The sequence below is a fragment of the Polyodon spathula genome, chromosome 4, assembly GCF_017654505.1.
Source record: "Polyodon spathula isolate WHYD16114869_AA chromosome 4, ASM1765450v1, whole genome shotgun sequence".
Lineage (NCBI taxonomy): Eukaryota > Metazoa > Chordata > Actinopteri > Acipenseriformes > Polyodontidae > Polyodon > Polyodon spathula.
In genome coordinates this window covers 30669673-30696323 of record NC_054537.1, presented here as the reverse complement: position 1 = coordinate 30696323, position 26651 = coordinate 30669673, and the positions used below count along the sequence as shown (strand labels likewise).

The 26651-nt window shown below is 38.0% G+C and overlaps 2 protein-coding genes across 8 annotated transcripts in view; both read left to right on the top strand.

Annotated features, from left to right (window-relative positions):
• The first annotated feature begins 4485 nt into the window (after window positions 1–4485).
• On the top strand, window positions 4486–17560 carry puf60b (poly-U binding splicing factor b). 4 transcript variants are annotated; one of them, XM_041247639.1, is made up of 11 exons: window positions 4486–4614; window positions 7998–8093; window positions 9212–9301; window positions 11003–11053; window positions 13469–13630; window positions 13993–14085; window positions 14258–14471; window positions 15794–15984; window positions 16241–16385; window positions 16726–16964; window positions 17185–17560. In XM_041247639.1, exons 1-11 carry the CDS (start codon window positions 4501–4503, stop codon window positions 17482–17484), a joined length of 1695 nt encoding a protein of 564 aa, XP_041103573.1. In that variant the 5' UTR covers window positions 4486–4500; the 3' UTR covers window positions 17485–17560. The 4 variants fall into 4 exon arrangements, with proteins under 4 accessions (XP_041103573.1, XP_041103574.1, XP_041103575.1 ...); XM_041247641.1 differs by lacking the exon at window positions 4486–4614 and adding an exon at window positions 8466–8533 and having other exon boundaries at window positions 8002–8093; XM_041247640.1 differs by lacking the exon at window positions 11003–11053.
• Window positions 17561–23382: 5822 nt separating this feature from the next.
• The window catches only part of scrib (scribble planar cell polarity protein), a 137569-nt gene continuing 134300 nt past the window's right edge, over window positions 23383–26651 (top strand). For all 4 annotated transcript variants that reach the window (XM_041247630.1, XM_041247631.1, XM_041247629.1 and 1 more), the window contains exon 1: window positions 23383–23634. In XM_041247630.1, the coding sequence (XP_041103564.1) occupies window positions 23476–23634 (159 nt within the window). In that variant the 5' untranslated portion in view covers window positions 23383–23475. The remainder of the gene's footprint in view (window positions 23635–26651) is intronic.

The following is a 26651-nucleotide window of genomic DNA, read 5'->3' as shown; positions in this document are numbered from 1 at the left end:
AACTGTGTACGAGGTTTCTTTGACAACAGTAGAGAAGCTGGAAGCTTTAATCAGTTCATACATCAGGAAATGGTTGGGAGTTCCACACTGCCTCAGCAGAGTGGGACTTTATAGTAAAAGAATACTGCAGCTACCAGTCTCCGCTCTAACCGAGGAATTTAAGTGCGCCAAGGTCAGACTGGAAATGACATTAGTAGAGTCACGCGACAAATGCGTAAGGGAGGCAGCACCTGTGTTGAAAACTGGAAGAAAGTGGGCGGCAAAGAAAGCTTTGGAAGATGCAAAGGCTGCCCTTCGAATTCGTGATATCATGGGGCAAGTTCAGCATGGAAGAGGGGGGGTCTTGGTCTCAGTTCAGCTCCTCCTACATGGCACAAGGCAGCCCCAGCTCAAAGGAGGAAGCTGGTAGTCAACGAGGCGCAAAAGCAGGAGGAGAGGATGAGGTGTATAAAGGCCATCAGGGAGAATGGAGGAGATGGGAGAGTGTGGAACAACGCAAGATTGGCTGGCAAGACCTATGGTCAATGGAACAGAGCAGGATCAGTTTCCTCATCAGGTCAACATATGATGTTCTCCCATCACCACAGAACCTAAACCTCTGGGTAGGAGAGGATCCCTCATGTCCTTTGTGTTCATCACCTGCAACATTAAGGCACATTTTGACAGGATGTAAGGTGGCTCTTAGCCAAGGTCGGTTTACTTGGCGCCATGACCAGGTGCTGCGATGTTTGGCCTTACCAATGGAAGACAAGCGTAACCTGACCAATAAGTTGCCACCTGTTCCATCAAAACATTACACACAAAAGACAACATTCCTCCGCCCAGGACAGCAACCACCAAGAAAAGGTGTTAAAATCAATCCTTGCCCAGGACAACTGGAAGCTGCTAGAGACTGGAAAATGCTGGCAGATGTTGGTCAACGGCTTATTTTTCCACCAGAGATTGCCACCACTAACTTTCGACCAGATATTGTCTTGTGGTCTGGATCAGCACGCCTTGTTCACCCGCTAGAGTTAACAGTGCCACGGGAGGATGCTGTAGATGAGGTGTACGAGAGGAAGAAACTGCGGTATGCTCAACTAGCCACTGAAGCGGAACAGCGAGGATGGAGAGTCTGGGTTTACCCAGTGGAAGTGGGTTGTCGAGGATTTGTGGCACACTCTACAACCCGGTTTCTCGGAGACGTCGGATTCAGTGGCCAAGAGTTGCGTCGCACAGTGAAGAACTTATCTGAAGCAGCAGAGAGGAGCAGCAACTGGCTGTGGTTGAGACGGAAAGATTCTGGCTGGGGATCTCAAGCACAATAGAAAGAAAGAAACGCTGATGTACAGGTAAGTAAGCTGGGCTGAGTTGAGCGGGGGACGGAGGGGGGTGATGCTGGGACGCCAGAATCACCGTCGAGCCCTCTTGAAGTGTCGTGGGCTAGTCGACGAAACACTGAGAATGGAAGGTGCCCACTTGAAGACCCCAGAGATGTACCCTACTTAACTCAATCCAGACGGTTGTCATGCTGATGCGCTGTGGAGGCCGCACTGTGGTTGATCCCTGGAGCCAGCATCGCAGCCGTTGTGTGTGCTGATGTGCCAGGGAGGCAAATAAGCTGATCCCTGGAGCCAGCATTACACTTCAGCCATGATCACCAGGCAGAAGGATATCTACATCATTATATGGAAGGAAATGCAAATGGATGGAGACACATATGGATCACATTAGTATACTGTAAAGCTACGTCTTAGTTGGTGCTTATTTTGGCAAGAGCTGAGTTCAAATCAGCATGAAGTTTTAACATCTACTCTCGTGTAATGGAAATCATGCTCATACCCAGCTACATTCACCGCTAAACTTCAAAACAGCATACACTTTTCTTTCTTTCTCCTCTCCGTGCTGGAAACACCCGTTTCAGATAAGTCTAAAATATTTTAATTTTGAACCCGTAATGGTTACATTTATGTATTTATGCAAGATTGTTTGGATAATTTGTTATTTGCAATACACAACATATATTCAACAGTAAACAATTAGCTCAGATAAAGTAATGTCCTTTGGTCAGGGTTAAGATATACGTGATGGAGCACAAATTATGCTCAGCTTTCTCTCTATTACACGGTAACACAGTAAAATCACCAATATTTATTTACAAAACCTGTTTTTTGATCGTTAAATAAAAACCCAGAAAGAAGGGTGGTGATATATAGAAAAGGTCAGACAGCTAATGAACAGCTTAGAAGACAGGCGTTTTTTCCGCAGGCTTTTTGATATTGTTATATTAATAAATACCTACTGTACATACACCCGATTATTTAAATGCTACCATCATTTTCCCCATCGGTTATAAATATAGATTTCACGTAAGGAAAAACTGAGTCGTGTAATCATGTATCATTTTAAATTATAGTAGATTAACAGAGATGTAACAGTAAAATCCATTGGAAATTGAACATATTATTTAGTTATTTGGCAGACGCCTTAATCCAAGGCAACTTTGCATTTTGCAGACATTAAAATACAATATACTACATATACACAAACACACACAACAAATTCAGTCACACTATGATGTTACAACGAATCTCTTTAGACAAATATTAAGCAGAGTAAATGGAAAATGTGTACATAATGTTTTTCACCAAGAAAGCAACAATATGTTTGGCAAAAGTGTTATTCAAAAGTTCATCATGCCCAGTGTTAAACATGGTTGGTTGTGTGATAGGATAGGCTTGCTTTTCTTCCACAGGCACTGGCGACACTTGTGTAGTAGAAGGATCAATGAATGCTGCAAAATATCAATCGCCCAGAGGTACAGCCTCCGAATGCTTTTACAGTATGTGGTCAGCTAATCGAACAACTAACTCTGGTCACACTACACACGACATAACATTGTACATTATTTACAGCGGCAGGGCTTCATCACTGCCGCAGCACGTAATTTTGGTTTTACTATAAAACTGACTGCTTCAATTTATATATTTCAATAGAACAATCATAGAAATCACTTTTTTTGTGGTTTTTATTTTACACTCTGACTCAACATTTAGATGTCATGTTAAATCTGTGAATCTAACAAATAAATCAGTAAGAAAATACATTACACTTAAATCGGTTTTTACACTTGGCCAGTCATCATTTCGCTGACAGATAAATCTGAAATAAACCTTTTGAGGTTAGCAATTCAATCTGAAAAAACAAAACTTGGGAAAACAAATGTGGGTTTTGACAAATTAAATATTAATTTGACATCCCCCTGTTAAAACTGATTTAGCTTGCAAAATAAATATTTATTTTGACAAAACCCACATTTAATTTTCCCTGATTTATTTTTCCAGATTTAATTGTCTAATTGATTTTAAATGTTAAATTTGTGACTTAAGCATTTAATATTTATCAAATTACATCTTGAAACTACAAATTTCAAAACTTAAGAATGTTTTTGTTAAATGCGTGTATAAAGCTATAAAAACGTTTGTGTATTATCCATACCGAATTACTGTTTCAAACGATCTCCACTCCCTAAAACATTTACACAGATACCAGTAAGCAAGCACTACAATTTATAAATAAATAAATAAAGTAAATACGTCTATTGCTTTGTTAACTTAACCGTGCACTGAAAAATGTACAGGAGCACAATAAACAGTCTTGTCGGATAATACAAACGATATAAAATGCAAAGAGAACAGACGTGTATAATATAACTGATTGATTTATAACACACACACGTATGTGTATGTGTGTGTGTGTGTGTGTATATATATATATATATATATATATATATATACACACACACACACACACATATATATATATATATATATATATATATATATATATATATATATATATATATATATATATAACGAATATATTATAATATATATAATTGAACCACACAGTAAAACGACGTAAATATGGTTTGTATTTTGTGAGGCATAACACACTGCTCACCGTTAGAAGACAAATATGCAAAAAATAAACACAAACGAGACCACTATACATACCTGCCCCTATGAAGTGGCTTTGGGAAAAAAAACGGATACCCTAGATAAGATGGCGTCTCCAAACGCACATCAACCTGACGTCATGTCCTATCTAATCCTATCTAATGTATATATGGGTTCACTGTCAAGACAGCGGATTTGAGAACAAATCCCGCGAGATCTCGAGTCGATCGCCTGGTTTTTGCTTACCGTATAATCATGCAAATAGGGCGTATAAACTTACGAGAGACCGCTTATAGGAGTTTATGAGCGGGAGACCGAACTACCGTATTTTAACCAATGATTGAAAACAAAGCAAAAAGTCTTTAATGTGGTATTATCAGTTTTACTGGCACTGTTTGATTTTAATGCTGGTGTATAGTGAAGCATGTTTATAAACATATCGGCTCCCGCGCCTTTTATTTACAGTTATTTTCAACTATGCGGCGCATAGACCCCACAGACAAAAACAAAAGAAAACAAAAAACAACAACAGCAGGAATAACTAACTTTGTGGACCAAGACTATGCGCCTGCCTGTGTGGTTATACGGTAGCGGTGGTCCCTCTCGCGAGAACAGCTGCTGCGTTCTGTTCGGCGCTTGTAAGAGTGTGTGTTTCATGGCAGTATCGTTGAACGTGGTAAATAAAACGAAAAATTTTTCCATGTTTTTTTTAATTTATTTAATTATTTTTTTTTAATCAGAAGGGGTCTGTGTATGACTTCGTGTTTAATGAGCCTTAAAAGCGGGGAGGTGAAAGTTGAAGGGTTTGAAAAGCAATGTGTAAGCGGCCTCCGCTAGTTATTGGCGGGGTTGCTTTGTTTGTTGATCACGGAGGTTTATTTTGTAATTATGCGAGGCTAGTTGAGGTCGTTCAGGACAGCCGCGCAATTAAACTGTAATGTTTGGTACAGTACATACAAGTCCCAACGTGGTTGCTTTTAACCCAGTTTGTAAGATTCGCGTAACACTCGTAGTTATTTGTTTGAACGGTTCGGAGAATGGTAGTTTAATTTTGATACGGTACAGTAAAATAAAAAAAAAACCTTTCACTCCGCGGTAGTACCCACTAACTCGTAATATTAATTAGAGTAGTCAGTTGGTGCAAGGGGAAGTATTAGTTCTGTGCAAATCGTTTGAGTGCGATAGTTTGAATTTCCGGCAGAACTAGCCGAGGGGTGTACTGGAAAGACTTGATAACTCCCATTTTAATTTTTTTAGATAACGTATGCTTAATTTTAACATCTACAGATGTGTTTTTTTTAAATACTATCTGTGTCGGTTAAAGTTTATCCACGTGTTTATTTTTTACGGCCCAGAATACATTGGTTTATTACACAATTACAAGAATCTGAAATTAAGTTTTTCCAACACCCTCTGATAAATTTAAATCATCTTAAGGACGTCGTCTGTCACACAGGAGTTTCATGTAGTTGTAGACTGCGTTTATTTAGGGCAGTGTTCTTTAAGCCTGGTCATGAAAATACCCCCAAGAAACGAAACATTTGATTTAAACATACATAGTTTTCTGGTGCACATAAAATGGCACCTACAGACATCTCCATCCCATGTATGTGGCTGCACTGAGTGCTGTAGACTAGAATGTGTGTCAGATCAAAACCACTGCAAAGGGTTTTTAATGTTACTGGCAGATAGAGGACATTTGTTTTTGTTAATAAATTAGTCACTTAGGGTCAATTGCAACGAGTTATTTGTTACAAGATCGACATTTTTTTAAAAGTAAATATTAAGGTTGAATTGCATAAGATTATTTTCCCATTTTCCAGTCAACCAAATTCACATTTATAACCTAATTCTCCTAAAACGTCACCAAAATTAATGAAGCTGCGTTAGAGGATAAACAAAACTTGTGTAAGTCCTCATTATTTAATTAACACAGAAAATAAATGCATTGGTTTATAGGACTAAAGTATTGTTAAAGCTAATTACTTATTTCAGGTATAACCTAGAAGAGCTTTACTGGAAAGCCGTACTGGAATGAATGATATATATATGTGTGTGTAAAGCTTACTTAAAGTTGAATAAATTAAAAAAGGATGAAACTGGTTTTGTTTGCAGACGTTGTGACACTCGGTTTGTGGTTATGAATAGTTCAGTTTCATAGGAGTTGAAAGTACATTTTTAGATTTTTCATATTTGTTTGTTAGCACGATACCACAAATCTTTAGTCTACAGAAATTTCTAGACTAATTTAGTACTGTCGTGTGTTTTAGTATCCACTAGAGGGCAACAGCAGTTACTATGGGATCGTTGAAATTGAGATACATATGCAGCTGGGTACTGTCTTGAACTGGTTAGTTCGGTGCTATTGGTGTTAACTTGCGTACTACAGTACAGGATCATCCCCAGTTAGTATGCGCCGTGAATTGTGTGTTTTTTTTTTTTAAGAGAAATTGATTGTTTCCAGTTTAAGTTTGCTATATGTGTGTGTATAATTAATTTAACATTTGTTTTATGTTTTTACTACAAATCTTACGGCTCTGTAGCCTCGTATGAATGAGGACGCTAAATCAGACGATTTAAACTAATCTCGGGAGAGCAATAAAAGGTAGCTGCTGTACTGTGTGCAAAGAAAATGTAACAATATTTAAAAGGCCTCAGCGCATTACTTTTATCAACCTTTTACAACGGTTTTTGTGAATCATGGAGGAAAACATTTAATTATTTTTTTTCTTTATTCTGATAATGGAATGAATAACTTACTTTATAAGTATTTATTTTGAGAAAATAATCGACCCTGAGAATAAACTTGTATTATGTCATTGCAGTCACTCAGCTTAAACCATGTGTTGTAATTTTCCCCAGACATCAATATTTTTGCCCAAACATCAGAAGTATTGTAACGTTCGTCAGGTCATAGAATAACACGTTTTTATCCATGTATCTCTAAGTAGAAAACATAATAATAAATACTCTATCCTACATTACTATATATATAGTGTTAAAAAAAAAAAGAAAAGTTTGTATGGTTTCTGAAGTACTTTATAATGTTCCCCAGAGTTTTCTGAAAAAAGGACACCATTTCCAACATGCTACTGTAAAAAAAGTGATTTTTAGTGAATTTATATAAGAACAGAGTCAAATACAGCCAAAAATGCTTGGTCCTGAAAGGGTTAAATAATTATGTACTGCTGCAAAACACTCATTAGAAATAAACTTTTTTTTTTTTTTAACCTCCTTTTCAATTTAGTGAAACGCGGTGGTACGCATACCAAAATCTGACAAGTACCACCTGCTGACATTACACAGGTCATTTTGACTACTTTCTGACAATGTAAATCTTCCTAACACTACACTGGTACAGTAACACAGCAAACCATGCTTCTGCATTTTACACTAATATACAGTGCAAAAGTAAAATATTTTAAATTGAAACTAAATGAATAGCAGATTTTTGTTTTTACTGTAGAATGCAGTTAATACAAAATGGATCATGTTGATATGTTAAACTAAACAGTATCTTACGTATATACACATTTAATTAAAAAAAATTAAATAAATGTTCAAAGAAAATGTTAGTGTACATCATGGCTGCTAGTAAAACGCATTGCTTACCTGCTACTTTTGTTTTCTCTTGAGGTCAGACTTTCTTGGCAAAAACAATTAGACTTAATTCAGAATTACATTGTGCTGTCGTCCTCATCTTGTGTTTTGAATCACTAGAGTCCATCGATATTTCTGAAAGCTTGTTGCCCTTTGCCAACAAATCCATCACATAGGTTAAACTCTGCGAAGTATACCTTTATATGCCTAGTTTTAATCATATACGTAATTTTAGTGATTTAGTAGCTACCTGTATCCTGTTTATTTTCATCCTGTCTTTGGGTAGTGTAACAGTTTTTTTTTTTCTCTTCAGTTTGTCTGTTTGGATCATGGGATTCACAGTGACCTATTATCACACTTAACTGGATGTCACTGGGGTGCATACAAATGTACGGAGCAACGGTGTCTGTATGAGTGAGGGCATACTTCTCTGCTGTACTAATGTGACTGTGCTTGCAGGGTGGCGAAACTCTGATGATGAAGAATGGACAGAGCACAGTGCCAAAGCTTGGCCTCCCTCTGCTCACTCTGGAGCAGCAGGAGGCGCTACAGAAGGTAAAAACACTGTGTAGTATGTGGGGGTGTGTGTGTGTGGAGGAGGGGGGTCAAGAGGCACCGACATTAATTCCCTTTCAGAATAACTAGATACTGTATATAGCTACGCATGGCATGGTACTGGTATTAAAATACAAGCAATTCATTAATTTGATAGTATTTTTATCATTTACTTATGCAGGATTCTCCAGCTTGAAAAAGTACCAATGGTGGTGCCCATTTCCACTTCCTAGATGGAGTTAAGAGACAATGTTGCAAACTCTTTGTCCTTCATGTAGATTTTGTTTACCAGCCAAGTAAGACACAGCCCGTGACTTTGTTTAAAATGCTTATTTGCTTTTTAATCATCCCTGTGAGTATTTTATATTTAAGTCATTCTGCCACCACTACTTCTGGAAGATAAGGATTTCATATATTGGCTCCATTCTTGATACACAAAGGTATTCTATTATTCTCTATGTAAAGTTAAATCATGGGCATAGTTCAAGAACCATTAACCTTGTTTGTGGCCATCATTTTACAAAGATGCCACCATTGCACTAGCAAAGCTGCCTACATCAGAGTCCAGTAGTGACTTCATATATGAGGGTTATGACGTGACAGATAAGTTCTATTGCACAGATGTTTTCTATGACCAGTGCTGTCCAGTTTATTATTATTTTTAAGTTTGACTGCGGCATTGTTTTAACCTTAGACAATATCAATAATTTATATCCCTTCCATGTTTTTTAGGGAAAAGACACTTAGCCCATATTAGGAGTTGGCAATATTATGGAAATCAATAAGTGCATCTGAAAATATATTTTAGTACATTAAAAATGGCAAAAGGATGTTCATGTTTTCAATAAAAAGCTTTAGACCCAATATAGTTCATATAAAGATGCATTTTACCAGTCTATTGTGTGTGTATTTCAGTAAGATATGTCTATTTATGAAAAATAGAAAATGTGTTTGACAGATTTCATGATGAAAACATAATTTGCAGGGCCCCTTGTCTTAAGGTGGCACTTGTTTTGTTTATTTTTTGTATATACACATTGATAATTACTGTGCTATAACACTGTAATTTGACTTGAAATGAATTCTGCTAAGAATAAGTGCATTTGTTCTCTGTCTAGGCAAAGAAGTATGCAATGGAGCAGAGCATCAAGAGTGTGCTAGTGAAGCAGACCATTGCTCACCAGCAGCAACAACTAACTAACCTCCAGGTGAGTACTCACAAGACCTGTCAACTATGTTATATTTAGTTATATTTGTTACATTTAATGCATATCCTTACACTAACTTGTACATGTTCATAACTGTTTTGGAGGGGTGGAACCTAAAGGAATTATCTTTCTAAATACTGATTTATCTAATGTACATTCAGATACAGACTTCATATGTTGTGTTATGAAAACACCTCTGGTAATCTTTTGGATTTCAGCCTTGAGATAATGTACTGTGATAAGTGATACTTCCTGTTAGGTTCCAGTGCTCTCCAAAACATTTCACGTTTGAAAACCAAGGTATGTATATATAAGCAGCATTCCCAGAAAATAACAGTATTGTGGTTCTTGGCCAAGCTCTTTTCATGGCTGAGAACCTCTGAGCTTCAGTCTGATTTTACAGCAGGTAAATACCAGGATTCAGCAGTTATATTACTTTCCTTTTTATTCTCTGGAGACATCCAAATCTTTTCCTGTTTTCATTAAACATTTATTTTTGCACAAAGCAAAGACCAAACCCAGTTTTGTTTCTGATTTAATCAATTAGGAGGCAGTGTTGTCCAGTGGTTAAAGTCCAGGGCTTGTAACCAGAAGGTCAAGTTCAAATCCCACCACTGCCACTGACTTTGACTCACTGTGTGACCCTGAGCAAGTCACTTAACCTCCTTGTGCTCCATCCTGCAGATGAGATGTTAAATCAGTGTCCTATTATAAGTGACTCTGCATGTAATGCACAGTTCACAGCCTACCTCTGTAAAGTGCTTTGTGATGGTGGTCCACTATGAAAGGCGCTATATAAAAATAAAGGTATTATTATTAATACAAAAATAAATAAAAAGAGTACCATACCAGCCAACCTTCAGAGTTTTTGGGGTTTGGAAACTTGAGATTCATTCTACCTCTCAGTGGACCATGATTAACAAATGTGGTCGGTCGTGTTAAACAGATGGTTAAGGGGTAGAGTTACTGCTTAGATTTTTCTTGGAGCTTCTCTTTCAAAAATTAAAATTGTTATAATTGACTGTTTTTTTTGTGTAGTTTTATGGGGTTGATCTCCTTTTGGAAATTTGAATCCACACATTGACTTGGTCTGTTTGTTTTTCGTCACAAATGGAACTGACTGTTAACTATGGACTAGCTGTGATGCAACTTACTAGAATATGAAACATTAGAAATATAGGATCCAGGTATGTCTTTATTAACTTGCATCAGTATATCGAGACCTGTCTGGTGAGGACATCAAAAGTGTCTGTGAGGCTTTCTGGGAAAATCAAATCCTGCACGCTTGCCAGAGACCCCACTACCTGCAAAAAAATATTTTTCAGTAGCTTTTTTTCTTTTAACACCAGAAATATGTTTATATAACATTTTACCCACCTATTTTAAAGTATGTTACACAAGCTTGCTTTTATTTTCAGCTGGACAAGAATGTTTGTATTTTATGCATTGTACATATATACCCTGAGTGCTAATGTTTTCTTTTAACACCATTGAGAGTTGTTGGAAGAATTGGAAACTGGGGAGGGTAGTGGGCTCTGCAGTGCCAGTAGGATGCATTGGCTCTGGGGTTAGGAATTAAAGGTTTGATGTTCTGTTTGTGTCTACCTGATGTCTTTTTAAGATACTTAAAAGAAGAAAAAAAATCTAACCTGCTTTTCAGCTCCTGGAGACTGAATTTTTTACTTCTTTACTGTCTTTCAGATGGCAGCAGTGACAATGGGCTTTGGAGATCCTCTCTCACCTTTACAATCGGTCAATAGAAATATTAAACTTTTTTTTTCTGTGCGCACTTCTGTTAAAGGGACTATTGCCCTCTTTAATTGGCTGATGTGAGCCGCCTCAAAACTATTTACTTGGATAAAACATATTTTAAAGTAGATGTGACATGGTTTTCTTTGTGGTTCAAGAAGGCAAATATATATCTACACACAAATAATATCTTAAGTACTAAGCAAAACCATGCTAGTTTATTCCCTTCTCTCCCGGTGATAGGATATATTATAGCTATTTATCTAATAGTGTGGAATTTTGGTGAAGTCATTCTTTAGCATTGTTTCAGACTAGACTCTGGCAATGTGTGGAATCATACGCCTTGTCGATCCCTATGCAGCACTTTCTTTTTTCACAAATATATTGAGAACCGCTTATCCAATTGTGAAGGAAATTGTTTAGCATAATTTGTTGAGAATATAGGGGATTATGGTTTTTTTTTTTTGTTTTGTTTTTTTTTTTAAACCTGTATGTAGCACTTATTTTCAGAGAACTGACTTTCCAGTTGTGATGTATAGAGTATGTGTCGTCACCTGTCCATCAATATATTATGCTCACATTTTTACCTTTTATCTGGAGAACCTCTTATGGTCTTTTTGATGAAAATGTATAGGCATTCTGTAGCACAAATTATTGAAAGTATCATGCAAAGTTTGTCTAATGTTACATTTGTGTATATAGTGTATACCGGTCATCGTGATCTGTTTATTTCCTATTCTGATGGCTTTTTTGACATCCGTGATGGGAAGTATGTTAGTGACATGCTATTTTGGATTGGATTGCAATGTTTAACCTTTTCACCCTTAGATACTGCTGCTGTAATAAATGCCCCCACCACCCCCTCTACAGAACCAGACACCTATTTGCAGTTGAGTAACAAGAGTGAAACATCACACCAGGCTCCTTTTCATGGCTGTTAAAATGTCTAATGCTTCACCCAGGCTGTGCAGAATATTTACATTACACTTTCTGTTTAAGATTTAAAGAATTTAAAGAAACTGCATTACCAATATATGTTACTGTCCAAAATTCAATTTTGACACAAACTTTGTCAGAAACCCCATTGTTGTGAAAGCAAGTTTAACACCTTTAGCATCCAGCCTTGGAATTAAACTCTTTGTCTGGTATTTTGTACATCTTTGTATGGAACAGTGTGTTGAATTGTAATCCTCTGTGTTGTAATTTTGGAAGTGTAAGAATCAATGGACAAGGAAGAAACGGTTAAACATATCGAAACTAGAATGGCTGAGCCATGCTTGGTTGCCTGAGGCAGTAGATCATATGGCTCAAATGACCAAAAGTGTATGCCAAAACAGCTGCCAGCTGGTGGATTACATTTGTTATTGTAAAGGTTTGCATTATTCTTTACAAAACATGATGTTAGAATCATTGGTGCACCTTGAAATACCATGTCTACTTTACAAATATGTGGTGTTCAATGTTGTGCTAATTGCCAAATGTTGGCTATGAATTAAAGAGGACCAGCAGTCACTTTAAGTACAACCACTGAACCCAAGCATTTATTCATGGAGAGGGATCCATATTTTGACACTGCAGTTATTTTACTGTAATCTGGTAGACAGTGAAGTCATGAAATCCCTTTTACTTGCTATGTTATTTTTAAAAACTGCCCTACCCACTCTCTCTTCACTGTAAATACCACTGGTATATTTGTGAAATGAAAGCATCAATTCAGCTGACCTAGAACTGTTAATTCTAATTTCAGTGTTTAACCATCCGTCCCCTTCCCGTCGTTAATTAATAAATCTGTACACTGTTGTTCTCTTAGAATTAAGCTTGTTTATGTTTACTGTTTTCTGCAAATGAAGGACTGTATTTCAGGAGTGAGATGATCAAAGGGTATTTACACCAAAAAACATAGCCAAGTCAAACTAAGATAAAAAATAAATTAGGATGTTAAATAAATAAAATGGTGAAACCGTACTGAACATTCTGACGTCAGTTTCACCATTTTGTGTTATTTCTCCCCAAACACATCTGCTCCATCGGTACTTCAATGTCTTTCCGCCTGGTGTAGCTAATTGTAAACTGGATGTCTGTGACTACCACTTTTCCATGTTTAGCCTCATTGAGAAATATTCAACCTTGTGAATGGGTAGGAACATAAAATGGAAACTGCTAAATAGGGCCACTTTCCTGTAAAAAATTCAGATTTTTATTTTAAAATGAAAGTTTTTTTTTTATTTTTTTATTTAGAATTTCAGTCTGGTTGTTTTATAAAACCTGTAATCCTATTGTAAACCGCCCATGAGTGGATAATTTGGTGGCCACCCTAGTATATATTGTTGAAACTGACCTGCACGTCTGTGTTTTTGTGAAAAATGTGATATTCTTAGTCTGCCCAGTAAACATCAGTGTGCGATTTCCTTGTTACAGATGGCAGCCCAGCGGCAGCGTGCGCTAGCTATCATGTGTCGAGTTTACGTGGGCTCTATTTACTATGAGCTGGGGGAGGACACAGTCCGACAAGCTTTTGCTCATTTTGGACCCATCAAAAGCATTGATATGTCCTGGGACTCTGTCACCATGAAACACAAGGTGAGAGCTATTTCTTTTTTTGTGGTTCTGGCTCTTAAGGATTATGTCTGTCAAGGCAATGAATGATTTAAGGGGCTGTGCCAAGGTAAAAGCATTCTACCCCACAATACCATCTATGTAATTGGACACATTTTGTGGACACTTTTAACTATACATATATATATATATATATATATATATATATACACTTTTAATATACTTCCTCAATGCATGCAGGATAGAAAGTTTAAGATAACAGAATTTCCTGTTTGTTTTTGCAATGAATACTAGTCTTGATTTAGTAATTCTTTTCAGATTTCAAGGATGTTTTCCGTAAGGAAAAATTTGAAATGCCTCACAGAATTTCCTGTTTGTTTTTGCAGGGGTTTGCCTTTGTGGAGTATGAAGTCCCAGAGGCAGCACAGCTTGCCCTGGAACAGATGAACTCGGTCATGCTGGGAGGCAGAAACATCAAGGTGAGGACATCTTGGTTTAGTATTGGACCTTAGCAGCAGAGTCTCAACGGGGCAGTATCCCTTTCTCACCCTTATTGATGACTGATGTCAGTAAGTTGTGACTTACAAACCACACTACTGTTCAGGTGCATTTATAATATTTTTTTTGAAGTTTTGATTTATTTTCTTGTAGGTGGGCAGACCAAGTAATATTGGCCAAGCTCAGCCCATTATTGACCAGCTAGCAGAAGAGGCACGGTCCTTTAACCGGATCTATGTAGCATCTATACATCCAGACCTGTCTGATGAGGACATCAAGAGTGTCTTTGAGGCTTTTGGAAAAATCAAATCCTGCACTCTAGTCAGAGACCCCACTACGGGCAAACACAAAGGTTACGGCTTTATTGGTAAGTGTCCGTATCCAACTCAAACCAAAATACAATGAGTGTTATAGTGTTGTAGTAAAAGTACGTGTGTGTGGATTAGGGATGTCATGGTATACCAGTTTTACAGTAAACCGTGGTATAAACTGCCACGGTTTTGAAACCGCAACCATTTTTTTATACCATGATTACTTGAGTTCACACAGTTTAAGGTGATATGGGCACATTTTTTTATTCACCATTTGTCCATCTGTGAGCCACTGTGTTTATTAGAACTAACTAATGAATACAGAAATCTCAAGTTCTGAAAACTGCATGAGATTATCCGAATAGGCTATTTAATGTAAACCGCCCTACTAAACAATGTTCACTAGGAAACGTGATTGTCAGTAAATGAAATGCACATACTCAAATATCAGCAAGTACAAGGCAGTGGCACTAACTTTTCATCACTGCCTTCCTATTAATTTACCAAACCAAAGAAGTAACAGTAGCAATTATCTATCGTATCGGTCAAGAGAAACGCAATAAGCACACACCAATGTAGAGAATCAATAAGTCTATTTACTACTATATAACTAAGTCTAAGATGCTACAGGCATTTGTAGTATTTTTATTTTAAACGGTATTAAAAGATGTTGCCGTTTCTGAGTTGATAGTGTTGTAGGGATTTTGGTTTTACGTATTCAAAAATTAATACAATTTTATTCCCATTAAAAAAAAAAAAAAGAATCCTCTAGAAGCAGCTTAACTTTGCAGCTGTGTCATAGCCACCTTAACTTTTTTCCTTTCCTTTGTGTTCGTTGCTGTTAACATGCAGTCCAAGTTTTTGCACTCTGCTGAGAGATCAGTGGGCGGGCACTGCATGTCTTAAAACGCACTCGATTGGCTATTGCTAGGTAACACTTTGCTTCTCTTAACTAGTAGGATGCCGTCCAAACTGATGAAGAATGTATTCAGCTGCAGTGGTCACATCCTTACCTCCTATCGCTCCAGACCTAGTCCAGAAAATGCTATTATTTTGGTGGTGTTCCACAGTAATTTGAAATAAAAAGCAGCATTATTTTGCTGAGTCTGTTTGAGCTGGAGTGAACACTACTTCCAGTTAGTGCCTGATAGAACTGTTGTACCAGTGTGTTGTATTTGTTTTAAACCTTGAAAGTTATTTTTGTTAAATGGCTTGACTTGAGTGTATTTCTTTAAATAGCCATTTAAAAAACAGATTACAAAAAAATTGTTATACCATGGACGACCATAACAGTGGTGTATTTTTAGAAGGTTACCATACCGTCAAAATCTGATACCATGACATGCTAGTGTGTATAGGTATATATATTCTTTTTCAGAATATGAAAAGTCTCAATCGTCTCAGGATGCTGTGTCTTCCATGAACCGTTTTGATCTGGGAGGTCAGTTACTGTGCGTCGGTAAAGCAGTCACTCCAGCCAATGCACTTCTGGCCCCCATGACCCCTGGAGGCTTACCTCCTGCTGCAGCAGTGGCGGCGGCAGCAGCGACAGCCAAGATCACAGCGCAGGTAAGGAGCTTTATTGAAATGTTCCAATTTCTAAATCTTTGGGAATATTCCAGATTTAACACAAACGGTCACTTTCCTTCAACTCATCTTTTTATAGCCCACACTTTCCTGGGAAAGAACCCAGGACTTCCTTATGCATAAATGCAATTGTCCTAACATTTGTGCAGTCGTGTTAGGTTTCTATTGAGGTAGAGGTATTTAGAAGCTGGAAGATGAAACTGTTGTCCATTGCTCATGTTTTCTCTTTGTACCTCAGGAAGCAGTAGCTGGCACCTCAGCACTGAATGCGCTCACGACTCCAACACTGACGCTGGGACAGACATTGGGACAAACTCTGGGACAGCCGCGGGGGGCTCTACCCCAGGCAATGATGGCAGCACAAGCACTGGGCGTCTTCTCAGGTATGGAGAAGAATCTAGTAAATGGGTTGGCAAAGTCCAAAATTACATTTTTCAATTACCCCCATATGGAAAATGTTTGGGGATGTGTGTAAATGGCTGATCTGGTGACTTTTGTTTGGGGGACTTTTTGTCATTTGAATAGAGTGGGGAAAAATAAATAATTGATTTTTAAATGCAGGCTGTCATGAAAAACAATGCTATGTCCATAAGAGCATTCCACATTTCCTAAAGAGACTTGCTCTTTGTTAATGAACGACATCTTCGACATCTTCATTTGACTTCATATTTACAAATTTCCGCATTGAACAAAATCACTTAAACAAATTGTTTTGTCACGCAGGTGTGAACCAAATGCAGCCACTCCTTCCAGTGATCCCACAGGTTGGGTTAGTGAACCCGGTCCTCTCCACCCCTCCAGCGCTAGCAGCCGCCGCAAAGGCCAAGAAGGAGAAGGAGAAGGAGGAAGAGGTGAGAGCGGATGGAGAGCGGACAGAGATGCTGAGCGAACAGGAGCACATGAGCATCTCTGGCACTAGTGCCAGACACATGGTCATGCAGAAACTGATGAGGAAACAGGAGGTTGGTGCAATAATACATCACTATACACAGTCTAACCAGTTTATCTGCCTTTGTATAGTATGTAGCAGTTCTGAAAAACTTCAACAAGCTTTTCTCAATGTCTTCTAGTCAGTGTTTGTCAAATACTTTTTATTTTTTTTTTTTTTAAATCTAAATGTAAATTGTAGAGCATAACCTTCCAAAATTAACCACCGCTCCTTGTACGTGTGTTTCTGCGCAGTCAACGGTGATGGTGCTTCGGAACATGGTTGGTCCCGAGGACATTGATGATGATCTTGAGGGAGAGGTGACGGAGGAGTGTGGCAAGTTCGGGGCAGTGAACCGTGTGATCATCTACCAGGAGAAACAGGGGGAGGAGGAGGACGCCGAGGTGATTGTCAAGATATTTGTGGAGTTCTCAACGGCAACCGAGATGGACAAAGGCATCCAGGCGCTGAATGGGCGCTGGTTTGGAGGCAGGAAAGTCATTGCTGAGGTCTACGACGAGGAGCGCTTCAACAACAGTGACCTGTCTGCTTAAATTCTCGCTCTCTCGCGCGGACACACACACTCTGACACACTGTTGTGGCTACTACTATTTTTAACTTTAACTTTTTTTATATATATATATATATATATATATATATATATATATATATATATATATATATATATATATATACTTTTTTTTTATTAAAATATTCTTTTTTTTTTTTTTTTTTGGGTGGTGTGTTTTCTTAAAGAAATTCTTTGTTTTGTTTGTTTTTTAACGATTCCATATTGTGAAGGACTGGATATTCATGAGATGTTTTTGTTTTTTTTCTGAAGTACAAAGTAAATAATTCCATTACCAGCTGGATATTGCTTATTTTGTTCCTTAAAAAAAAAATTAAATATAGCCAGGATAAATCACTTGGCAGCATACAAGAGCTTTAAATCTCAAATCAATATTTGAGTTACATAACTTTTTTCGAATGAAAATATATATATATATATATGTTGTGTGTGTGTGTATGTATATATATATGTGTGTGTATGTATATAAATGTATGTATATGTGTGTGTATATATATATATATATATATATATATATATATGTGTGTGTGTGTGTGTGTGTGTGTGTGTGTGTATATAAATGTATGTATATGTGTATATATGTGTATATATATATATATATATATATGTGTGTGTATGTATATATGTATATATATATATATATATATATATATATATATATATATATATATATATATATATATATATATTATTTATTTGCATTCACTCCAACCAAGTTATGTAACCCGAATGCTGTGTGTAAAGTATTGTGGTCAAATGACTATTACAGATGGCAGGAAAAATTGGAAGTCAAGCTTAAAATGCAAAAAGTGAGCTTTTATTGAGGCCTGAAGTGAAAAATTGGCAGTACAAAACACTAATAATGTGACATAAACAAATCCACAAGACTGTATTTAATCCACTCACTACATTTTAATTAAAGTGTAGTCTTATACGTGCTACAATATATGCATTAACTTATTGAAATGTATTCGTGTTAGGGAAAGTACCCTTGGTTTAAACGTTATATACCCACCCTCACCATTTAAGCATACTATAGTTAAAACTAAACCAAAGAATAAGTTTTCACTCACGTTGACCATTATTGATCGCGCTCACGGCTATATAGTACCTTTACGTAGGCACGCGCGCGCTCCCCAAGATGGCGGTGCCCAGCGCTACACCAGCTTGCCGGTATGTTTACATTTATTCAAAACAAGAAATGTGTTTTTAAAATATTAACAAGCGCTTTCAGTTCTCCACTTGAACAAAAAAGAAGTCCGAGCTTTAAAATAAACTTTAGCAACTCGCTAGTAACAGATTTTGTCCTCATAATCATATCTGCATCTATTCAATACCAAAACAAAAAGCGGTGATCTCAGAACTAATTCTTACCGTATCTTTACATAGCAATTTGTTATTATTTTACATTTACAATGTTTATCACAGACAATATTAAAAAGACTGCCTTTGGGTTAATGTCATTCTGTTATACAAGGTCGTAGTGGAGAGTGTGTTTCTCTTGTTTTCACTCAGTCACTGACACATGGTACACAAGTTTGAATTGCACTAGCCATTACGTTAGTCAGCTTTTGATGTCAAATCCAATTAACAAATCTGTTGTAATGATTCGAACCTCTGCTGTGTGCTGTTACGATTTCATACTTAGTTACGGTGTACATTTTAGGACATCCTCAGCCCTCACCCCTCGACTCAGTCGTAAGAAATCAGATCTCGCTCTTCGACTCAATCGTCAGACATGAGACCTCACCCCTCCTCGACTCACTCGTCAGACATCATTCAGACATCACCCCTCCTCGACTCAATCGTAAGATATCAGATCTCACCCCTCTTCGACTCAATCGTCAGACGGGAGACCTCACCCCTCCTCTACTCACTCGTCAGACATCATTCAGACCTCACCCCTCCTCGACTCAATCGTCAGACATCAGACCTCATCCTCCTCGACTCAATCGTAAGAAATCAAATCTCACCCTTCCTCGACTCAATCGGCAGACATGAGACCTCACCCCTCCTCGACTCAATCGTAAGAAATCAGATCTCAACCCTCTTCGACTCAATCCTCACCTCTCAACGACTCAATCGTCAGACATGAGACCTCACCTCTACTCACTCGTCAGACATCATTCAGACCTCACCCTTCCTCGACTCAATCGGCAGACATGAGACCTCACCACTCCTTGACTCAATCGTAAGAAATCAGATCTCACCCCTCTTCGACTCAATCGTCAGACGTGACACCTCACCCCTCCTCGACTCACTCTTCAAACCCCCCCCCCCTTTGAGTCAATCCTCTCACCTCCTCGACTCAATCGTCAGACCGCTTCAAGCCATACTATCCCCAACATTTTTAAACGGTTATAGTGGAATAGGTGGACAGAAATGTAGCAGTAGGTTTACTTGCTAGAGAGACCGAGAAGTACTACGATTTAAAAAATGAAAAATACATAAATTAAATAGGCCTGTATGAAGATGCGTTAGCTTTAATTTGAAAGTACGTTAAAGAAACTACGTAATATATGTTTTCACTTTATTTATTTTTTTAATTACTTTTAATATAGATTGCTGGTATTTTGCAATGTTGAAAATCATCATGGGAAACCACAACCGTATTCTTAAATAAAAACATACACCAATAACTCATTTCTTTTCTAAATAACATGTATTGCTTTGTTTTAATTTTAAAAGTTGTTTATGGGTTAATGTACATATTCATGAAACTAATGTATTAATAGGTAGGCTAAAATTAATTGAAGGTCTGAAGCAACGAATTACTAAATTGATAGTAGCTTGCTACCTATAAAGTAATATAATAAAATGCAATAAAAACATTAGATTTAGTTGTAATTATGTAATTAATTTTACATTGATCTCATAAAAGGTAAAGTATTGTAGCGTGCACGGGGAAGGTAGCAGCAGGGCTGGTAGGTGACGTAATCACATACAAAGACATAAGCCCGATATACTCTCCATGCAAAGGAGCCGGCTCTTTTGTACAGCGCTATCGGCGGTATGTTTTAGTGCGAGATGTCCTGGGTTCGCCTTCCTCCTGTGTGTGGATTGCCTCGCTCTTTGCCCTTTGCCTGCGAGAACCGATATCGCTGAATTGGTGTAAGAAGTGGCCGCAGGTACACCAGCCCGCACCCGTCTTACTGTAGCTTGGTGAGCATGTCCGGGCGGAGTTGCGGCTACAGTGCACGGGAAAGGTAGGTGACGTAATCACATACAAAGACAGAAGCCCGATATACGCGCCTGTAAAGGAGCCATGATAATGCTTCAGTGCGAGAGGCCTCGGTATTTCAGGTTCAGACTCGGTCTTTAGTTATTACAATAATAAATGATCAATGACCATTTAACAAAGTTAAAATTGTAGTACTCACGGTTCTGTCAAGCAAGTAAGACTGTTCTGCTAAATGTATGTCCAACTATTCCAGTATAACCGTAAAAAAGGGTAGGGGATAGTATGGCTTGAAGCTGGCTGACGATTGAGTCGAGGAGGAGTGAGGATTGACTCAAGGGGGGCTGACGATTGAGTCGAGGAGGGGTGAGATCTGATGATGTCTAATGGACACCGTACATACTATGGATTAACACATCACATTAAGCTAAGCTCTGTCATGTTGCAGCAGGGTTCATGAATTTGACTGTTTTAAAGTTCTTGAGAATCTGTGAGCCAAGGACACATTCCTCTTTTGTGGAGCTGTGGGTACAGTTGTCTATACACTGGAAAATATTCAAGATAATATCAATGGTGGTAGTGTGTAAGTCTGATCCAGACAGATCAGAGCTGTGCATCCGTGGCCTTTGATGTATGTTTTTGATGCACTGTCACTTCAAAACCAGTGGAAGAATTTTTTTTCCTTTAATCTTGCATATGTATTTATTTAAGTCTCCTACTCTTTTCATACCTTACCCCAGAGAGAAATCCTCACTTCAAGTAAACCTTGCCATTGGTCAACCATGTCAAAAGTGCTTGGTTTTGCATGGCTTTTCATTTATGAGAAACATTTGTAATCACAATAAATATATATTGAAGCATACCCTTGAGAGAGATTATATTTTGGTAAATCATCAACTTCTCATGTCTTATAAACACTCACTTGCTTCATATATTTTATGCCAAGTAACACACTAATTCTGAAATTAGGTTGGGATGTAATACAAAACAACCAAACACTTGTAGGAGTAATTTTACTAATATGTAGTTATAGCTTGAGTCTACATAATATTTACAGGTTATATAAACATGCTGAAGGTGTTTGTGGTAGGAGACAGCAACGCAAGCCGGGAGAACCTTCCACAGCAGTGGGCTTTTGGGCGCTCAGCCCATACACAATGGATGCGTTTACATAGATTATTCATGCAGAATCTGACCAGTTTAGCCAATGGGTGCGTTCACGGAGATCATCGAAGATCATTGGCTAACTTGGTCAGATTCTGCACTGGGTGTTGAAAACTGGACAACATGTTGCGTTTGTGACAAACGCGCTAATTCAGATTAACCGTGCAAAACGATTTTTTGATGTCACAAAGGTGCAATAAGACTTTTTTTAAAGCATGGCCCGAAATGTAAATATAGCTACTATCCATATAACAACACATGGCGTCAAAATGGTTAAACATGCCATAAAGTTTAAATCCTGGACAACGCAAGATTGCAGCAGTCTGGGGCTTCCTGTCAGCGTCTGCGAAGGTGTGACTCGCTCCGCAAGGTGGCACTGCGAGATCTAAACAAAACAAGTAGTTTATTTCGCAAGAAAGTCTTCCGAGGCAACGGGTGTCGCTGTGGGTGCTGGACGAGCAAAACTTCTCAGAGTGCGGATCGGCAGAAGAGGAGGAGGAGGAGGAGTGGCAGTGGCGAGTTGGCGACAACAATAAGGCGGAGTTGGGTTGGTGGTAGCAGCAGGGAGAGCTCTGTTGCTGGGCTGAGTGAAGATACTCCCCGGTAGACAAGCACATATGTCCAACTTTTTGCGTCTGGAAAGACTCTTCGCTAAGGAATTATTACCATTTTTTAAATCGGTCGAAGTAGAGGACTCGGAGACAGCGCTTTGGGGAGTGTGGCCCGGACTTTGTCTTAAGCATAACCCTTCAGATAGAGAGATAGGACTGCTGGGGATAGGGGAGCCCAGCTTCGGCCTGCTAATACAAGGAGCAAACCTGAGTGGTTTAGATTTAATTTCGCAAAAGACAACTGGTGTTGGATTGATATTTTGATTACATATCTTTTATCATTCAAAAGATTTTTTTTTTTGTTAATATTATTTTTAATTGGAAGACAAAAGCCAAGGACCCTCTGGTTTTCCCGTTCTTTATTTAGAGCGGCTTGATCTGTCTTGTTCTACTAGCCCGGCTTTGCGCTTGACTCCCAGTGAGGCGTAGCTTTCGTTTATCCTCTGAATGGACTTGAAAGGAAAGATGAGTTTGGCATTTTAATTGGTTTTGGATTGAGCACGATTTTGTCTCGGGTTCTTTTAATTCACACAAAAAAATATTTATATGGGAAAACTTATCGGAAAGCCACGAATATTACAGAAAAAAAATACATACTTTTACAAAAATGTTTTTAAAGTTATTATTTTAATTGTATTAATGATAATAGAGATTTTGTCGTAGAAAGTAAACTATTTAATTGCATTATTGTGTTTTGGCTTCTAAATAACACCGCCCTAGTGTGGATTTATGCTGTATTAATGTATAGCATACAGTAACTGCAGTGAACTGGAGTATTGAAGTGGAGATACAAATAAACAATTCTGTTTTGGGTTTTTTTTCTCCCTCTTTTATGGGGGGCCACTATCATCAGCTTTAGTTTTTTCTTTTTTTTTTTTTTTTTGGGGGGGGGGGGGGGGGGGGGGGGTTGAGTTGTGGAAACTTGCTGTTTTAGATACGGTGTTTTCGTCCCCATGCGGAGTTTCTGTTCAGCTCAGTGTCCTTCTCCAGACGGCGGTCGGAGATGTTGAAGTGTATCCCTCTGTGGCGCTGTAACCGCCACGTCGAGTCTGTCGACAAGCGGCACTGCTCCCTGCAGACAGTGCCAGAGGAGATCTACCGCTACAACAGGAGTCTTGAAGAACTGCTGTTGGATGCTAACCAGCTGAGGGACCTTCCCAAGGTAAGGCGACTCATTCACACTGTGCATGGCGTTAAACAATTATATAGGGTTATTAGAACTTTTTACTATATGTTGCGGAATTTGAGGGCCTTATACGTACTCGTGTGTGTATTCCTGCCAAGGTTTGATTCACGCCTGCTGAATAATTAGTGTAGCAGATAAGGAATGTGTTTAATAAGTCAAGTAAGAAAGATACAGTATGTCATTGTTAATTATAATTTCAATGAAATGCCACCTTTTGCATATAGTTATTCAAATGATCTACCAGGGACTTGGCAGTACAGTAACTAGTACAGTATGAATACATATGTAAACACTGTTTTACAAAACAGCAAGAGGGGAGTCTCAAGTTATTCTCCTTGTTTTTATTTAATTGGGTACTTTTCATAATGGTAGCTTACAACAAACAGTATGTGTTTTTGTGAAAGTGATAGTTGATGAAACACATTTTTAAAATACAGCCCTTCAAGTTATACAAAACTCAATCCTTGACAGGGTCGAGGGGGTGGTGTTCAGAGGTCAGTGTTTCAGCCCTTTATTTTTATTACATTTTTATTATTTCATACAGTAATAGGTTCTGTTGTAATGGCTTAAAAGTATGCTGTTTTTCTGGATGATGAAACTTAATGTACCCTTGGCTGTGTGTTACATTGCTATACAAGAATATTCAAGCACATGGTCATTTTTATGAAGAAGGGAATATATTTCTATTTCCTTGCTACAAGAAGTCATGGTTTAGTGCTTTTTAACCTTCTTGTCACCAGCAGGATGAGTAGATTAACAGCTGAGTAAAAGAGATACCACAACAAACATTCAGTTTGTTTGGCGGGCTATACCTGTGCACAGAGCTTTCTGAGCAAACTGTTGAAGTTATCTGGGCAAAACTAAAAAATATGATTAGGTCTTTCCCTGATTCTAACATTTGTGTTGAGTGAGACACCTTTTAGTCTTTTCAGATGGGCTTCAGAAGACTCTTTGCTTGAGGTTTCTGTCCACTTAATTGTGGTGCAGGGCCAGGGACAGGGTGGCTGCAGCTGAACACCAATTCTTATATAATCTATAATTATTTTGTGCTCGGCCCAGTGTAGTACTGATCACTTCAAAAGAAAAGCAATAGGCTATTCTAGTATTTGTTTTTGCCCATTTGCAGTGTGCATCAGTTGAAAAATGTATAGGTCTACCTGAATATAATATAGGCCTATATTATTGTACTAACTTTATGTAATACAAAAGTGTCTAAAAAACAAAACAAAAACCTTCCTTTGTAGATAGCAGGTTTCAAAAAATCTGTCTGAACAAGCTCCTACATCTAGTGCAACTGGTTGTGTCAATAGTCTAATTTTCCAAAGCCTCTTGCATCACTCTAGACTGGTTCCTCTTTTGCAGTTGCCATTCATAGATGTGCAGTGCTGTTGTGTTCTTATTTGTGTGGAGCTCAGCTGTGCAGGTTTGTGGTGAGCTTGAAAGCATTTTTTTAAATGGATGTTTTGTTTAATCCATTTTTGGTTTCTACTGACTTCAGGTAATGTACCACAGCACAAGTGTTCCTAGTGCCACCCTTTTACCTGTTTGCTAGTGGAGTGTTTATTTGCATGAGGGGTGTTTGTTACACATTTTATTCACATTTGTCTTGCATCTAGTGACTGCACCAAAGCCCTTCATGTGATCGGGGATGTAAAGCAGTCGCACTGAGAGTGACAGGAGCATTCTTAATGTGGCTGCTGTACACCACGCAATTACTGCAGGGTTTCTGATGCAGAACAGGTGTGCATCATGAAGGCCTGTCAGCAGAAACAGCCCTCCATATTGAAACCAGAAAGTTCACCATAAACCTACAGGGCTTTTCTCTTTCCTGTACAAATGATGACATTCCAGGGATTGGAAATCAAAAATACCATTGCATCGCAGTGTGAGTAATTCCAGATTTTAGAAGCTTCGTTTATTCACTTTGTGCCCACAGGACCAGCACAGGTACATTGATTTAAGCTGATACACAGTAAAGTAAAGACTTAAGTCAAGTAGACAAATGTTTTGGCTATTGCTTTATCAGTTCTGATTTAAGCAGGTTTTAATCTGTACACTGTTGAAGGCACTAGTCCAAGGCATTTGTCATCTTTACCTTCTTATAAATTTTACCTTACTTTGAGTCTTTTGAGGTTATAGATCATTTCAGAATGTCTGGAATAGCGATTTAGTGACATTTCCAGCCCTTTTGTCACCTTGAAGTACAACATGCTGAAATAATCAGGCCAATGAATATTTGCATGCTTTGCCCATGTACACGTTGCCCCCCATGTTTACCAAATTAAGGCTCTGCTGCAGTGGGTGTAATATAGACAGTATGATTGCTTTAGTTGGATATGATTATGTATTGATTTATTTGTAGTTTATCTACTAGGGTTTGAACAATAATTGAAGATCAATTTTTTTTGCACTCATAAATTAATCACGTTGAAAAATTGTCGATAATCATAATTATCGTCCGTGAACCAATGAAGCAGGAAGCGAGTCGAGGCTATTTTACTGCCGACTGTGGAGGGGAGTGCCCAGGCAGCAGCGCACAGTTGGCTAAGCGCCACCCGGGGGGTGGGACTTAGGTCGGCCAGAGTGTCCTCGGCTCACTGCGCACAAGCGTTTTGGAGGACATCGTGTGTTTGTCTTTGCTGCTTCCTAGTCAGTAAAATCAGTAGGTGACTACTAAATAAAAAATAAAAAAAAATAAAAAAATCTGATCTGTGTGAACACTGCTTACATTGGGAAGTTGAATATTGATTTTAAACAATATGCTTTTAACTCTACGTCATGGTTTTGTTTTGATAATGTACAGTGGCAAAGCTTGACTGGTTTTCTAACAAACACAAATATTGTTTGTAAAATAAAAAATTTAAGTGCTAGCTCACTGTAAAATTACTGTAGAAAAATTAACTTTTGACTATTAAACATTTTGAAACAGGATTTATTTATTTAAAAAAAAAAAAAAAAAAAAAAACTAGTTTGATCCTCTTAATGGCAGATTC

Coding starts and splice junctions, on each gene's coding strand:
- puf60b (XM_041247639.1), top strand. CDS start 4,501: ATGCGCCTGCCTGTGTGGTTATACGGTAGCGGTGGTCCCTCTCGCGAG. Junction 11,054..13,468: donor CTCTCTCACCTTTACAATCG/GTCAATAGAAAT, acceptor TCCTTGTTACAG/ATGGCAGCCCAGCGGCAGCG. Junction 16,965..17,184: donor AACTGATGAGGAAACAGGAG/GTTGGTGCAATA, acceptor GTTTCTGCGCAG/TCAACGGTGATGGTGCTTCG.